The sequence below is a fragment of the Haemaphysalis longicornis genome, unplaced genomic scaffold, assembly GCF_048455015.1.
Source record: "Haemaphysalis longicornis isolate Haplotype H1 unplaced genomic scaffold, Haemaphysalis longicornis Haplotype H1 scaffold_1, whole genome shotgun sequence".
Lineage (NCBI taxonomy): Eukaryota > Metazoa > Arthropoda > Arachnida > Ixodida > Ixodidae > Haemaphysalis > Haemaphysalis longicornis.
In genome coordinates this window covers 21,043,792-21,058,477 of record NW_027526203.1, presented here as the reverse complement: position 1 = coordinate 21,058,477, position 14,686 = coordinate 21,043,792, and the positions used below count along the sequence as shown (strand labels likewise).

At 47.3% G+C, this 14,686-nt stretch overlaps 1 protein-coding gene and 1 long non-coding RNA gene across 2 annotated transcripts; both read left to right on the top strand.

Annotated features, from left to right (window-relative positions):
• Nucleotides 1-4,896: 4,896 nt before the first annotated feature.
• On the top strand, nucleotides 4,897-7,991 carry LOC144175492 (uncharacterized). The gene is made up of 2 exons (XR_013323644.1): nucleotides 4,897-5,196; nucleotides 6,595-7,991. It is a non-coding gene; the product is annotated as an uncharacterized LOC144175492 (long non-coding RNA).
• Nucleotides 7,992-8,405: 414 nt separating this feature from the next.
• On the top strand, nucleotides 8,406-10,016 carry LOC144175483 (uncharacterized). Its single transcript, XM_077704567.1, has one exon. The coding sequence runs from the start codon at nucleotides 8,422-8,424 to the stop codon at nucleotides 9,604-9,606; it is 1,185 nt and encodes a 394-aa protein (XP_077560693.1). The 5' UTR covers nucleotides 8,406-8,421; the 3' UTR covers nucleotides 9,607-10,016.
• Nucleotides 10,017-14,686: the final 4,670 nt, after the last annotated feature.

Here is a 14,686-nt window from a genome sequence, read left to right as displayed (position 1 = left end):
CTACGATAGCGTCGATGTCAGAAGCAGCATCCTCACAGTAGACGGCGATCATCAAGCTTGCGCGGGGTGGCAGGGTGATGTGATCGTCGGCGATCCTGACAGCAGCACGGTGATCGGGGTTCGGCTGCGGCGTCATGGAGTGATTGGAGGAAAATGTTATCGACTTGGTCTGCAGATCAATTATTGCGCCGTTGTCCATCAAAAAGTCCATTCCGAGAATCACGTCGCGGGAGCAGTTAGGCAGAACGACGAACGCCGCAGGGTACGTTGTGCCGTCTATGGTGACGCGCGATGTGCACGTTCCACTTGGCGTCACGAGGTGGCCTCCTGCTGTGCGTATGTGCGGACCGTCCCATCTGGTCATAACTTTCTTCAGTTTAGACGCAAATGGTCCGCTCATTACCGAATAGTCAGCTCCCGTGTCTACGAGGGCGACTACGTCAAAGCCGTCGATGGACACCTTGACGTCAGATGCAGTCGTCCTCGAGTTCCGGGTTCGTCGGGGCGTCGTATCTCTGCTTGTACGTGTTGATGGTCGGGCACTGTGCATCGTCGTTGTCGTCGTCTTCTCAACGGACGTCTCGGTCAGGTCGGGTACGCGTCGCGCCGTGTAGCTGTCGTCGTGTTCGGGAGTCTCGTCAGGGTTAGGTCGGGTCGTCGGGATGAGGGCATGTCGTGAATCATTGTCTTCAGCGCGTCCTTGCGTCGTTGGAGGGTTTCTAGTTTTTCGCCGTAGAGCAACTTCACCTCCAGAAGTTGCCGCCTTTAGTTTCCCCCGCGTGGGCTGGGGGACCTTCCACGGGCGAAGTCAGCGTTGCTACGGCGGTTCGGCGATTGGTAGGGGTAGGGCGACGGCGAACGGTTGAAACGCGCTGGGCCACGGCTGGTTTCAGATAGATACTCGTCGATCTCACGTGGTCGTTGGCCAGGGAGAGGGCGAGGTGCGTCGACGGAGAAACCACGCAGTCCGAGTCTCTTGTATGGGCAGCGACGGTAAATGTGGTCGGCCTCTCCGCAGTGGTAGCACAGAGGACGGTTATCGGGAGTTCGCCATACGTCCGTCTTCCTCGGCGTCTGGTTTCGGGCTACCGGGGGTCGGGCGGGTGACAGGGGGCGGCGGTACGGCGGAGCCTCTTGACGGCGTGTTGGAGCAGGGCGGGGTCGACGAACAGCCGCGGAGTATGTCATAGCTTGTGGCTCTCGGGGTACCTCGGATGGCGTAGAAGTTCCCAACGCTTGTTGCACTTCTTCTCTAATCACGTCGGTGAGGGAAGCGACTTGGGGCTGCGGCGGCGTTGGGAGAAGTTTCCGCAGCTCCTCTCTCACAATTGCGCGGATAGTCTCGCGTAGGCTGTCGGCCGGGATCCGCGTGCTGCCAAAGTCGTTCGCATTGGCCGCGCCAACAAAGTTGCGGTCATACTGCTTAGCACGCATTTCGAGGGCTTTCTCAATGGTGCTGGCTTCGGTCACGAATTCGGCGACGGTTTTGGGCGGATTTCGGACAAGTCCAGCAAACAGTTCCTCCTTCACTCCGCGCATTAAGAAGCGCAACTTCTTTTCTTCCGTCATTTCGGGGTCCGCGCGGCGAAATAGCTGCTTCATCTCCTCAACGAAGATCACGACACCTTCGTTGGGGTGTTGCGTGCGCGTTTCCAACAAAAGGGCGGCTCTTTCTTTCCGCACGACGGTAGTGAAGGTCTTAGTAAACTCGCTTTTGAAATGAGCCCAGTTTGTCAAGGAGCTCTCGTGGTTCTCGAACCAAGTGCGAGCCGAATCTTCCAAATAAAAGAAAACGTGCCGGAACGTTTCTGCGTCGTCCCACCTGTTGAATTTCCGGACGCGCTCCAGTTTCTCCAACCATTCTTCTGGGTCTTCTGCGGGGGCTCCTCGGAACGATGGCGGTTCCCGGGGCTGCTGCAGGACGATTGGCGACGTTGTTTCTTGCACCATGGTGTTGGTTGCAGCGTTCCTTTTCTTGGGCCCTTCTGGCATCAAACCGAACTCGGGCGGTAAATCTTGCAGGCGGGGGCTGGCTCTTGTTGGACTGGCTTGGCGGCTTTTCGAGGTTGTAGTGGGCATGAAGGGTGCGTACCCAGCACCTCCACCAGATGTCACGAAGACAAGGACGATGCAGTTGTCTTGAAATGAGAAACACGTTTATTGGAGCGAACTTGTGCTCCCCTAACAACTCAAAAGAATACAGAGGCGGCGAAGCAGCGGTCAACAAAGTGACTTGCACAGGCGAGTGGCGTCGAGTCGAATGCCCCGGCGTCCGCACTGCAGGCTTTTTATCTTTCGGCGCGCGTGGTTCTCGAAACGTCGATTTGCATCGAGAACATAGTACATCCAAGAAGATTATTCTGGGCTGTTCACGTTAGATCGGAATGCTCTCCCTATCACAACAGATAACACATGTGGCACAGAAAGAAAGATTGGAACACGCGCTTCCCTTGGCGCAGAGATAACGCAGACCGGCGCAGCCGGGCGGTAAAAGCAAAACACAAATAAACAAACCCAATGTATGGTTCGCGGCAATATATATATATATATATATATAGACAGAAAATAAGGGTTGGCAGTCAAGAAAACCTCGGAAAGCAAAGGGGAGGTTGTGGTGAGTCATAGAAAGAGAGGAAGAATTTTTTGAGTCGAAAAGAAAGTGGTGAAAACGGAGAAAAAAATTCTTCCTCTCTTTCTATGACTCACCACAACCTCCCCTTTGCTTTCCGAGGTTTTCTTGACTGCCAACCCTTATTTTCTGTCTTATTTCACGGAGCCCCTCATTTCCCATATATATATATATATATATATATATATATATATATATATATATATATATATATATATATATATATATATATATATATATATATATATATATATATTGTAAAAATAAAAAAAGGCCGACATAGCTGTGATAGTAGTAGTACTTCATAACTAAACAACGTGTAATCACTTCATATGTGCCGTGAGATTAATCGAATTGGGGTGTTCCATTTAGTGCACGAGGAAAAACCTACAACAAAGTTGGTTATGTCTGAAACATTGAGAAGTGTTGGCACTCATAAATAACAAGCGCCGTCACAAAAACATTGTTTCTGTTTGTCCGGAATTTTAATATATTCTCTGCAGTCCAGCTTGCAGACAAAACGTAAATATCTGCCGGGCGTGAGGTCACAAAGAGCATGCCGGGCGATGACACCCTTGCGCACGGATGACACCAGGGAAAATGTGGCGCTGACCGTCGAGGCGCGGTATCCGCAGCCGGCCGCGCCGTCCTGCCCGCGCTCGCCCTGCCCTTGCCGCGGCCAGCTTCGTCGTGCGTTGTGGACCGTCTCGCGTCGTTCTCCCATTCTTGGCGCGATGCAGTCGACAGCCAAGAAGACGGAGCAAACGGAGAAAACAAGCTAACTCGCGCATTCAGCGTAACACGTTTGCATGCTAAAGCGGGGGCAAAAATTCGCTTGTCAACGGGTGATGTGCCGCAGATTGCCTGCCCAGGGCATTCTGCTGCCCTGACGGCAACTGTTGTGCGGTTTTATTGCATTACGAGGATACACGTTATACTTAAGGTGTGAACCATCAAGGTAATTAGAAGAAACTCAATGCAGTGAAGCCTTTCGTGATGTAGGCTGAATTTCACAAATTCTTGTTTTTTTTAAGTGCGAATGCACTTTATAAGCGACCCCAAACCATCCACCGCCGGCGGCGGCGGCGGCGGCGGCGGCGTCGGCGGCGTCCGCAGTGCTCCTCTATATTTAAAAAAGAAACAGCATCCGGCGCCAGGTTTCGATCCGAGGACTTTGCGGCCGCAGCGCGACGCGCTACCGACTAAGCCACGGAAGCCACGCTGATATCAGTGTGAGTAACGCGCCTTATATCTTTAACGCATTCAAACTACGTCGTCAGCGGCGTGCGTTGGCGACTCAGCGGTGTTATAGCGGCTTGATAACTGCGTGGTGTACACGTGATACTACAAACCCGATGGAAGAGATGGAAGAGAAGGCGGCGAGGCGGTGGGCTGCGGGGGCCGAGCGCAAGCGCCGCAAGCGGGCCGACAACCGTGCATTCGCACTTTCACATTCTCCCCCTCGGGGAAATGCGGGGGAATTTTTTTAATTCTTCAGCTGTAAAAAAATTAAGGGAAGCTTGCATTTACGCGCAGTACTTGAATGGCGAAGCTCTTGTGGGTGGACATTGCAGGACCAATAGTTAAGTTTCATTATCATTGTTTATTTGCATAGTTGCGGAGCTAGTAAATCGTCGTCATATGCATTGAAGAAGTCGTCTTCTTCGCCGCGAGTAATCGATTCAAAGTCATCCTCAGCATTGCAGACTTCCACTATGCTCTTCTCATGCAGCGGTGGCGGGATCTGCAAGTCGTCTCGGGAAGGAGGGGCACACTCCAATCCATCTGTCCAATTATCCATTATGGCTTAAGCGGCGGTCCCGTGACCGCTCCCAACAGGGTATTTTAAGTTTGACATTGGGATAAAGTTTTTATCTATTTTTACAAGGGCGGTTGCGCTTGACGACAGCGCTGTTTTTTTATTATGATTATTAAAAAGGGCGCGGCACCTGGCCTGGCGACAACACGTCTAAGCCGGCACTACTGCTGTTGCAGGTTTTGCCCTGGATTTTCAACGCCGCATCGACCTGCAGTACGGACGAAGCACCGCTTTTCTTCGAGCCTTATCAAGACATCGCGGCTGGTGATCAACTGCCCGTGGATCTTCTTTCGGCGCGGACGGTGACGTCACCAGTGGATCGACTACAAAAGGAGCCAAGCGGCGCGGGCAGCTTCAGAGGGCGCGGCATAGAGAAATAAAAAATTAGAAGAGTGGACACACGGGCTTATCGCGGCCGAGTGGACTGATTCGTGCGCCGTCCGGCAGTCGGCGCAAGTTGTTAAAAACTATATATTTAAAATTAAGTTAACACACAATATTATACTTTTAAAATTTTGTTGCACATTAGACTTCACATTTTTATTTGTGTAATAAGTTGAATGGCTGTCATGTAAATTTTTTTGGCTTCTTTGCGCCAAGCCTGGCCAAGCCGCAAGCGCAAGCCGCCATTTGGGTCTTTCGGCAGCGTTTGCACGTGCGTTTCTGCAGCCTCGTGCTAACCTCTGTTGTTGAGAAGGAAACGCCTAGCGCTTTATTTGCGACATCGGTTTTGCATCCTGAACGAAAGGTGAGACTTTCTTTTTTAAAGTGCTGGTGTGGCGTATCATATTTACGTTTCCTTGTACTGCAAACGCTGCGAGCACTGCGTAACCTCAGGGAATCAGGCATAGCTAGTGCTGCGTCTTTAAGATAAGCGCTTTGGAAACGCCCCGGAAAGGCGTAAGACACCATTTTTTAGCTGGACGTAATGGTATTTTAGGCTGGTTGTGCCGTTTTATCTAGCGCTGAGGGATGCCAGCGGTACGCGCCCGTCGTCGCACGTAGCGTTTTACGTGCCGCGAACGACGGCTGTGAGTTGCGGAAGTGGCCGGCCGGCCGGCGGTCCGTAGGCGAAGCAGGCGTTGTGCGCTGTCGCTGCACTGAATTACGTGAGCCGCAGGCTGCGTTGTATTATACTAGCTAGCCATTGCTAGCTTGGCCAACTGTTACTGCTATTATGGCCGTGATGCGCTGCAAAGCCGTCCGGGCTAACGTACACGGCGAAGTAGCCGTATCTGCATTAATTTGGCTTATCTGGGCATAACCAGCAGCCGTACACTCATCGTAAGTTTTACACATGGGTGCATACCAAGCTGCCTGCGTACAAAGCGAACCCGCTCGCCGACGCCGATAACGCGCGCTCGTCGCTTCGCTTTGGCGCGCCAGGTACGGTAAAAACGCGTCTTTCGTCGGCAGATAACAGCTTTGCTCGAGGCGGGGTGAGCGCGCAGTGCATTGAAACCTTCAAATTTGGTCTTCTTTCTACATCGTATATCAATTCCGGTATCGCAGGCATTGCATACAACTGTTCCACACTTGCCGTTTCTTCAAGCGTTTGCTCTCTTTTTTCAGGTCATATTTTGGCTAGTTTCATTAAACACGTATTGCGCAGATTTCACCTATTCAGTCGGAACTGTGTGTTTCTTGTCATATCTTTTTAAGGCATGGCCTTTAGCGGTCAGTAGTACTCAGTACGACGCTCACTGCTGCTTGCCATGGTGCCCACACAGCGCCCAAATATACTTTCGCCAGGTGCCCGTTCTCGGGATGCGTTTCTTTCGCGAGCCCGTGGGGCAACAGGTTTGTTTAACGTTCAGCTCGCTCTCGCTCTTCGTCCTGATTTTACAAAAAAAGACAAAGGGATTCAGGCTATGTGAGCAGCGTTATCATTCTTGTTAACCCAAACAATAGGTGAATTGCATTGCATTGCAACCAGTGTTGCGAAATTACAAAGACCCATATTTTAAGTGTTGCTAATAGCTTGACCGCATGATTGCTGAATAGAATAAGAGAACTTGTGTTTTAAATAGGTGGCATGCACTGGAGGCAATACTTGAATACTAGTTGCAGTGAAATTTACAGACTATTCGCATATCATCTGTCATTGCAAGCAGTTTGTCTACTATATCACCTATCACCTGTGCAGGTCTACAGGTGCCCTCAAGACAGAGCCAACCAGCCAGCTGCATTCGTCATACCAAACATGGTTCAAGCACTTCATGGATCCTGCCCTCACAGGACTCACAAAAGTGGCCGTGCCAACTGTTCTCCCAGAGTTATTCAGTTGTATTGATGACTGCCTGCAATGCTTCTTGCTACCTTATTGATGCTTCTGATGGATACCGCAACTGTATTCCATCTACTGAACCTTGCCAATAGCACCTAAAATCTAACGCAAGTCTCGGCACTCAATAAGGCGTGACCACTGAAAAGACTATCGTTGACTCAAGGAACAAACGGTTTTTTATCACTGGCATGCCTCATATCATTAAAACCACTAACAGCGTATACAGTCTCCAAACTCCACTCGCAAGTTATTGTTGCTGCTAGTTGTAATATTGTGAAAACAGTACATTCACAAAAACCCTTTTACATTATGAAGACTGCCAGGGTAAGAGGTCATGCTAAATGTCGTTTGTCACCATACGTGCTGCCTGTTGTCGGACTGGCCTAGATGAAGAGAACCATGTTGGGACCTACGTTGTCAAATGCTTATGGGATTCTGTAATGTGCCACCATTGTCTCATACACGAGAAGCATATACTGCTTCCCTGTTTTTTATATTAGACTGTTCGTATTGACAGCGGAAGGCATGAATTTGTGTGCCTTAATCGAGCCTGGAACCTGTCGGTTGACTACGTGCACGTACCTAAAATATCCCCGCCTGGCCCTTTGCCTTTACTGGGAAGGCAACGCTTTCGGAAGGTAACCCGGCTTCTTGGGAAAATGCACCCTTGCAAGGAACCAATAGGAAGTTGATTTTTTTCCTCTTAACCTTTTGCGTGTGCATCTCCACATAAATGGGATTTCTGTTCAATTCCTGCTACTGATTTGGAGTTGCCCCGAGGCAATAGATCTCATTAGCGTTCATCAAATAAGCAAGGCCATCAAAGCCAAAGTTTTTCCCTTCTTTCACATTCTAACTGGAGAAATTGCCAGACTAAGAAAATTATCTGCGGAGATAGTGGTTGTAAACAGTTGCAAGTATCCGAGTGTCTAGATTATGTTATGGTTGATATTTTTGTATGACTGCAACAGCGCACAGAGTCTGAGGGTGTCGTAGATACAAGTAAACCTGTGGATGGCTGAGTTTCTGGGTTTTCTGCATTTTCAATTACCGTGGAGAAAAAATCCTTTGTGTGGTTGTGATACCTTTACTTGTGCATTTTTTTTTTCATTCCTGGAAACGTATTTTCCTGTCACTACTGTGTATTGTCTCTGTTGTGTATTACTCACTGTTTATTATTATATGTGTGTTGCAAAGAATGATGACAATTTGAACTTGTTCCGTTTAGTGCCATGCAATAAATATTTCTTCATTTATGATGCGTCTCTTTTATGTGTCTTGGCAACATTTGAACACGCGACAGAATTCTTAACCAAGTGTGAGTGGTACTGTAAATTGCAATTTCACGTTTTCAGAAAAAGGTTTTTTTTTTTGTAAAAGCATACGGGCATTAAGCCTGAGAATGATTTATTCAAATAAACACTAATTATTGCATGAAAGCGTCCGAATACTGTACCGATGCCCGTCGCCGTGAGCAGCGCTTTCCAGTCCTTCAAACTACCCGCCAAAATCGGTGTCCGCGAAACCGAAACCGAAAGTGAACGAAAGTATGGTTAGTAGTTTGGCTCTCCGTCCGCTCGGTGCGCTACACTACAGTACAGTCATTCGGCCGCAGGGCTCTATGGGAGTGTCCACTCTTACCAGTATTTCTTTCTCTATGGGCGCGGCACCTGGCCTGGCGACAACATGTCTAAGCCGGCACTACTGCTGTTGCAGGTTTTGCCCTGGATTTTCAACGCCGCATCGACCTGCAGTACGGACGAAGCACCGCTTTTCTTCGAGCCTTATCAAGACATCGCGGCTGGTGATCAACTGCCCGTGGATCTTCTTTCGGCGCGGACGGTGACGTCACCAGTGGATCGACTACAAAAGGAGCCAAGCGGCGCGGGCAGCTTCAGAGGGCGCGGCACCTGGCCTGGCGACAACATGTCTAAGCCGGCACTACTGCTGTTGCAGGTTCGTTACATGCCGAATGTTGCAACTTATAGAAGTGACAACCGTTTCTTGTTAGTCCTGCCGCGCCCTCACACTTACTTGACTTGTGTTGTTGATTCGTGGTCTTTGGTGATGTCACTGCTGCTGTCGGGAGATGTTGAGGAAAATCCTGGTCCCTCGACGCAGGAAATGTTGAAACAAATTCTTGATAACCAGGCTACATCAGAAGCTAAAATAGACGCACTTAGAGCCGATATGACCGAGGTGAATGCTACATGTGAAAAAATGAACGCCGTGCTCGACGTTATTCAAGACACGAGTGTTAGAGTACGAAATTTAGAATCGCTTGTACGGCAACAGGCAGAGAAGTTGGTAGAATATGAAAACAGAAGCCGATCCAATAATCTTTTGCTTTATGGTATCGAGGAAGACAAGGACGAATCAGACGACGACCTGAAAAAAGCTGTAATCGAGAATATTTTTAAAGAAACCTTGGGAGTGCAAGTGAACACGATCGACAAAATTCATCGTCTTGGCAAGAAAAAAACGGGGGGTAATAGGCCGGTAATCATGCACTTTTACGACTCGCGAGAAAGAGAGCGTGTGTTGCAGAATTGTGGCAAGCTGAAAGGAAGTTTGATAAGCATAAGTAGAGACTACGCAAAAGATACTGTGGAAGTTAGAAAAAAACTTTGGCAAAGCAGTGCATCTGAAAGAGCAGCCGGTGGCAAAGTAAAACTGCTACACGATAAACTCAAGATCGGCAATCGCATCTACGTCTGGGATCAAGAAAAAAATGAACGTTGCCTGTTCCGGACGGAACAAGATAAGACTCGTCCAAAGGGGCGAAAGGGTAAATCTGCCAGCCAGAACCAGCAACGCCCGCCTACTTCAGGCCAGAATTCTGGCACGGAAAGCGATTCGTCGCAGCCATAGCTAAGAATCATACTTTTGAACGCACGCAGTATAGCTAACAAAACAACTGATCTGGAACATTTATTAATTTCTCAAAACCCAGATGTATTGCTCTTAACTGAGACGTGGTTGCATAATGAAATTAGTGACAGTAGCATTTTTCCACCCACTTACAAAGTGTTTAGATGGGACAGAGATACTAGAGGTGGGGGAGTGGCTATCATTGTGAAAAGAACTATAAGTACCATGCCTTTGCACTGCACTCTACCCGAAATGGTATGGTGCCGGATTACCTACGCAAACAAGGTGTATTTGATAGGGACTGTATATAGGCCACCCTCCACTTCAGCAAAATTTTTGGATGACTTGAATTGTTTTCTAAACTCGCATGTAAATGAAAATACAAGGCTAATTATGGCTGGTGACTTTAATTTGCCACATATTATTTGGGAAAATCTATCAACGGGTCAAGTTGAAGTAAATAGTACGAATAAACTGATGCAGATTATGTTTTCGTATAATCTTAACCAAATAGTTAAAGAATTTACAAGGGTCACCGCAAAGTCGCAGTCAGTGTTGGACTTGATTTTCATATCTGGTGGAGTGGCGGATTACACTGTATCAATTGACGAAGGTTTATCTGATCACAAGATGGTCTGCTTGAATATACCGGTGAGCGTAAGGGCCTCTGGAAAACCATATGAATTGGTACATGTTAAAGATTATGGCCGTGCGGATGACACGTCCATCCTAGACGTTTTGGAGAGCAGATTAGACGAATTTCAAATGGCATCCCACCACGAAAGTGTAGAAGAACTATGGCAGCGTCTTAAAGGTATTATAAAACATTGCATTGACAAATTTGTTCCCACACGAACGAAGAAATCAAAACAGAAAAATCCTTGGATAACTAGAGACATAATTCACCTCAAGCGCAAGCTAAAAAGATTACGAAAAAGGAAGAACAACCCTACGGAAATTTCACTAACTAAAAAAAGTCTGAAATCCGCCTTAGTAAAATCGAAGAAAACGTTTTTTAATAAAACGCTCACAGATTTCCTCAAATGCTCACCACAAAAATTCTGGCGATACTTTACAGATAAGAAGGACGCAATCGAACAGATAATGGATGGCGAAGTAGTGCTGACAGAAAAAAAAGATATCGCGAACCTATTTAATCGTTTCTTCCAATCAGTTTTCACAAAGTATAGCGGTGACAATAAGAGCGAAAGCCTAGTCTATTCAATACAGCACCCAATGGAAGACCTGAAAATTAGGAGGGAGGGTGTGTTTGAAGAATTGTTAAAGTTGGACCCAAAGAAATCATGTGGCCCAGACGAAATACCCACAGCATTCCTTCAACGGTACGCTGAGTGGATGTCCTATTACCTGCAGCTTTTGTTTGAAAAATCATTAAGGGATAATTCAGTACCTCAGGACTGGCGCGACGCGAACGTTGTTCCGATACATAAAGGTGGAATTAAACTGTCCGTTACAAACTACAGACCCGTCTCGCTAACATCGGTGTGTTGTAAAGTATTAGAGCATATGATAGCCAAACATATTCTTAACTTCTTAGAAAAAAACGATTTGCTATGTCAATTCCAGCACGGCTTCCGATCTGGCCTTTCGACAGTCACTCAATTAATCGAAACTGTCCATGACCTTTGCGAGGCTATAGATGAATGCAAACAGGTAGACGTTGTGTGTATAGACTTTGCGAAGGCATTCGACAAGGTTCCGCATCATACTCTGCTCTACAAATTGCGAAGGCTAGGAATTAGTGAGGGTATTGTTTCGTGGATCGAGCAGTACTTACGAAATCGTTTTCAGAGAGTCAAAATTGGAACAAGCGTATCAGAAAAATGCGAAGTTCTGTCTGGAGTGCCTCAAGGCTCCGTTTTAGGACCGTTATTGTTCCTAATGTACATAAATGATATTCCTGCCATTGTCAACGCACCTGTTAAGATGAAACTTTTTGCGGACGATTGTTTGATTTATTCTCGTGTACTATGCCCCAACGATCAAATTGAACTCAACAAATGCCTGCAAGCATTAAATCTATGGTGTCAACGGTGGGGCATGGAAATCAATTATAAAAAAACAACATATACGCATGTAACAAGAAAGCGGGATGTTCTAAGATTTGAATATAATATAGGGGAATATGCCTTGACCGAGGTACAGAGCTCCCGGTATTTAGGGGTGACAGCGACGCATAATCTCGATTGGCGCATTCATGTGCATAATACCTACACCAAAGCATATCAAAAGCTTTGCTTTCTTAGGCGGAAGCTACCAAACGCGACTAAAGAAATTAAGTTAGTTGCCTACAAGACTTTCATACGGCCCGTTTTAGAATATGCAAATGTTGTATGGAGCCCACACCAAAAGGGTTTAAAAAAGAAGGTAGAAAAAATACAGCGAATCGCAGCACGTTTTATATGTTCTAGGTATCGCCGCACAGATTCAGTTACAGATATGCTTCAGCAGTGCGGGTTGGAACTTCTGGAAAGCAGAAGAATGAAACAACGGCTGAAATTTCTTTTCCAGATATTGCATGGATCATTAAAACTAGATAAGGAACAGTATGTGAAAGCGCCTTCAAAACATAGTTCGCGAAAAAATCACAGCAGAGCGATTCGAACTGTTATTACGCACACTGACGTGTATCGGTATTCTTTTTTTCCGGATGTCATTGAAATGTGGAATAAACTACCAAACGATGTTGTGGAGTGCTCGGGTGTACATCAATTTGAATTAGCTGTAGATATGTTTTTTAGAAATAGTGCGTCATCCGAAATCTGTTCATGACTGTGCGCTAAGAGCATTTTAGTTCACCGTTTTGTTCCCTTGCCGTATTTTGTTTCCGTGTTTTGTTCTCTTGCAGTATTTTGCAGTGTTTTGTTCATCACTGTGTGTTATTGCAGTGTTTGTTCCCTCCCTGTAACGACCCTCACTAGAGGGTCAACAGTATTATCAAATAAATAAATAAATAAAAGCCACCGCGCGTACCGAAGCCGCTCAGTGGTCGCCGCGAGGCACGCGCTCACGAGGGCTCGGCATTTTCTTTGCATATTTTTCCTGCAACGGTGAACTTACGGCTTGTACAACAGCTCGCTGTTAATACTTTTTATTTTTCACCTGTAAATAAACTTTGTTTCCTCTTCCCCTGTAAGTACTTTTTATTTTTTCATCACCTGTTGGTAGTTTGTTTTCCTAGTTTTTTCCCTACTTCTAACTTCTTTTTGTTTCTTCACTCTAAAAATTTTTTTCTTCACCTGCAAATAGTCGTTCCCCTCTGAATAATAATAATAATAATAATAATAATAATAGTAATAATACTTTATTTTCAGCAAAAATACTTTCTGTTTTCTTTTCACCGGGAAATGCTTTTTTTTTAGTTTCTTCACCACCTCCAAATATAGTGTGCATCTTCTTCACCCGCAAATAAACCGTTTTTTTTTTCATTGTAAATAAACGATTTCACGACGAGACCAGATTTGTTGTTTTAATGTCAACTATAATTTCTGATGTGAGCGGGAAAACTGCGTGCGGGCTGCCGGTTTGTTACGGCCGGGTAGCAGAAAGCGCTGCAGTGTCCGTCGAGACGTCTTCAGTTAATGACAGTTCGCAGGCTCTACGGTAGTGCCGATCTGGAAGACGGCTGCTGTATTCCGAGGAAGGCGAAATGCATGGTGCCCGTGTAGCGGGTGGTGTGAGTGCATATTATACAACCCCAAGTTTTTTTTAATAGAACCACTTCACGTAATGCGCAAACGCTTTTGAAACTGCAATGCGAACTGGGCCCGTAAAATTACATTTCACAGGTGTAATGAAATGGGCTGACAACAATTTTTTAGAGATAAGTATTCGTTCTTTTACTCTTCCAGAAAGCGCACGTTCTTTTACTCTTCCCATTCTAGCCACCTTAGCCGTGCCGGTACTATGTGGCGTGCGGGCCGCGCGCGGCTGGCGCTGGTCTCGCGAAATATGTTTCGCGAGCTAGAGTTCCTATAAACCTATAGAATTCCTATTCTGAGCTAGATCCTATAGAGTTCCTATTCTGAGCTAGAGTTCCTATAAAGCTCCCGCAGGGAGATATAGCTCCCTGCGGGAGCTATAATATGGGGGAACTCTATTCTGAGATTGAGCTGAGCAGCAGCACGCTATTAGGGGAGCCTTGCTGACGCAGTACTAAAAGCGGGGTTGGTAGAAAACGCTAGCTCCCGCTATTCGCCCTGAGATCGAACACAGTCGGCCCCTGGCGGCGGCGGGACGAACCGCTCCTATTGTGGATGGAGCTCTCGCGTCATCTGCTCGCCCACGTTACGCGCAGCGCAAGACTCGTGCTGCACACGATAAAACAATCGATATGTGTACTTGTCTGGTAGTAAACAAAGCATAGTTACCTCTGCTTGCGCATTTCCTGTAGAGACACAATAATCAGCGGTCGTTGCGGGTTAAATGCGCTGGTTTAATTCCACGAAACATATTCGCCGTGGTGGAACGTGTTTTAAACATTGCTTCGACACATTGCACTTTTTAAGTGCAATGCACTTTATAAGCGACCCCAAACCATCCACCGCCGGCGGCGGCGGCGGCGTCGGCGGCGTCCGCAGTGCTCCTCTATATTATAAAAGAAACAGCATCCGGCGCCAGGTTTCGATCCGAGGACTTTGCGGCCGCAGCGCGACGCTCTACCGACCAAGCTACGGGCGCGACGCTGATATCGGTGTCAGAACGCGCCTTATATCTGTAACGCATTCAAACTACGTCGTCAGCGGCGTGCGTTGGCGACTCAGCGGCGTTATAGCGGCTTGATAACTGCGTGGTGTACACGTGATACTACAAACCCGATGGAAGAGATGGAAGAGAAGGCGGCGAGGCGGTGGGCTGCGGGGGCCGAGCGCAAGCGCCGCAAGCGGGCAGACAACCGTGCATTCGCACTTTCACATTCTCCCCCTCGGGGAAATGCGGGGGAATTTTTCATTGATGAGTGCGGTCGTCTGCCGTTTCGGGAACGTCAAAGGGTGGTTTTGAGGGTGGCTTGGAGGTTATTTAAAGAAAAAATTGCGCCCACCTCCCCGCGAGGGGAACC

What these genes read in the sequence shown, in the direction of transcription:
- LOC144175483 (XM_077704567.1), top strand. Translation starts at nt 8,422, where the DNA reads ATGTCTAAGCCGGCACTACTGCTGTTGCAGGTTTTGCCCTGGATTTTC.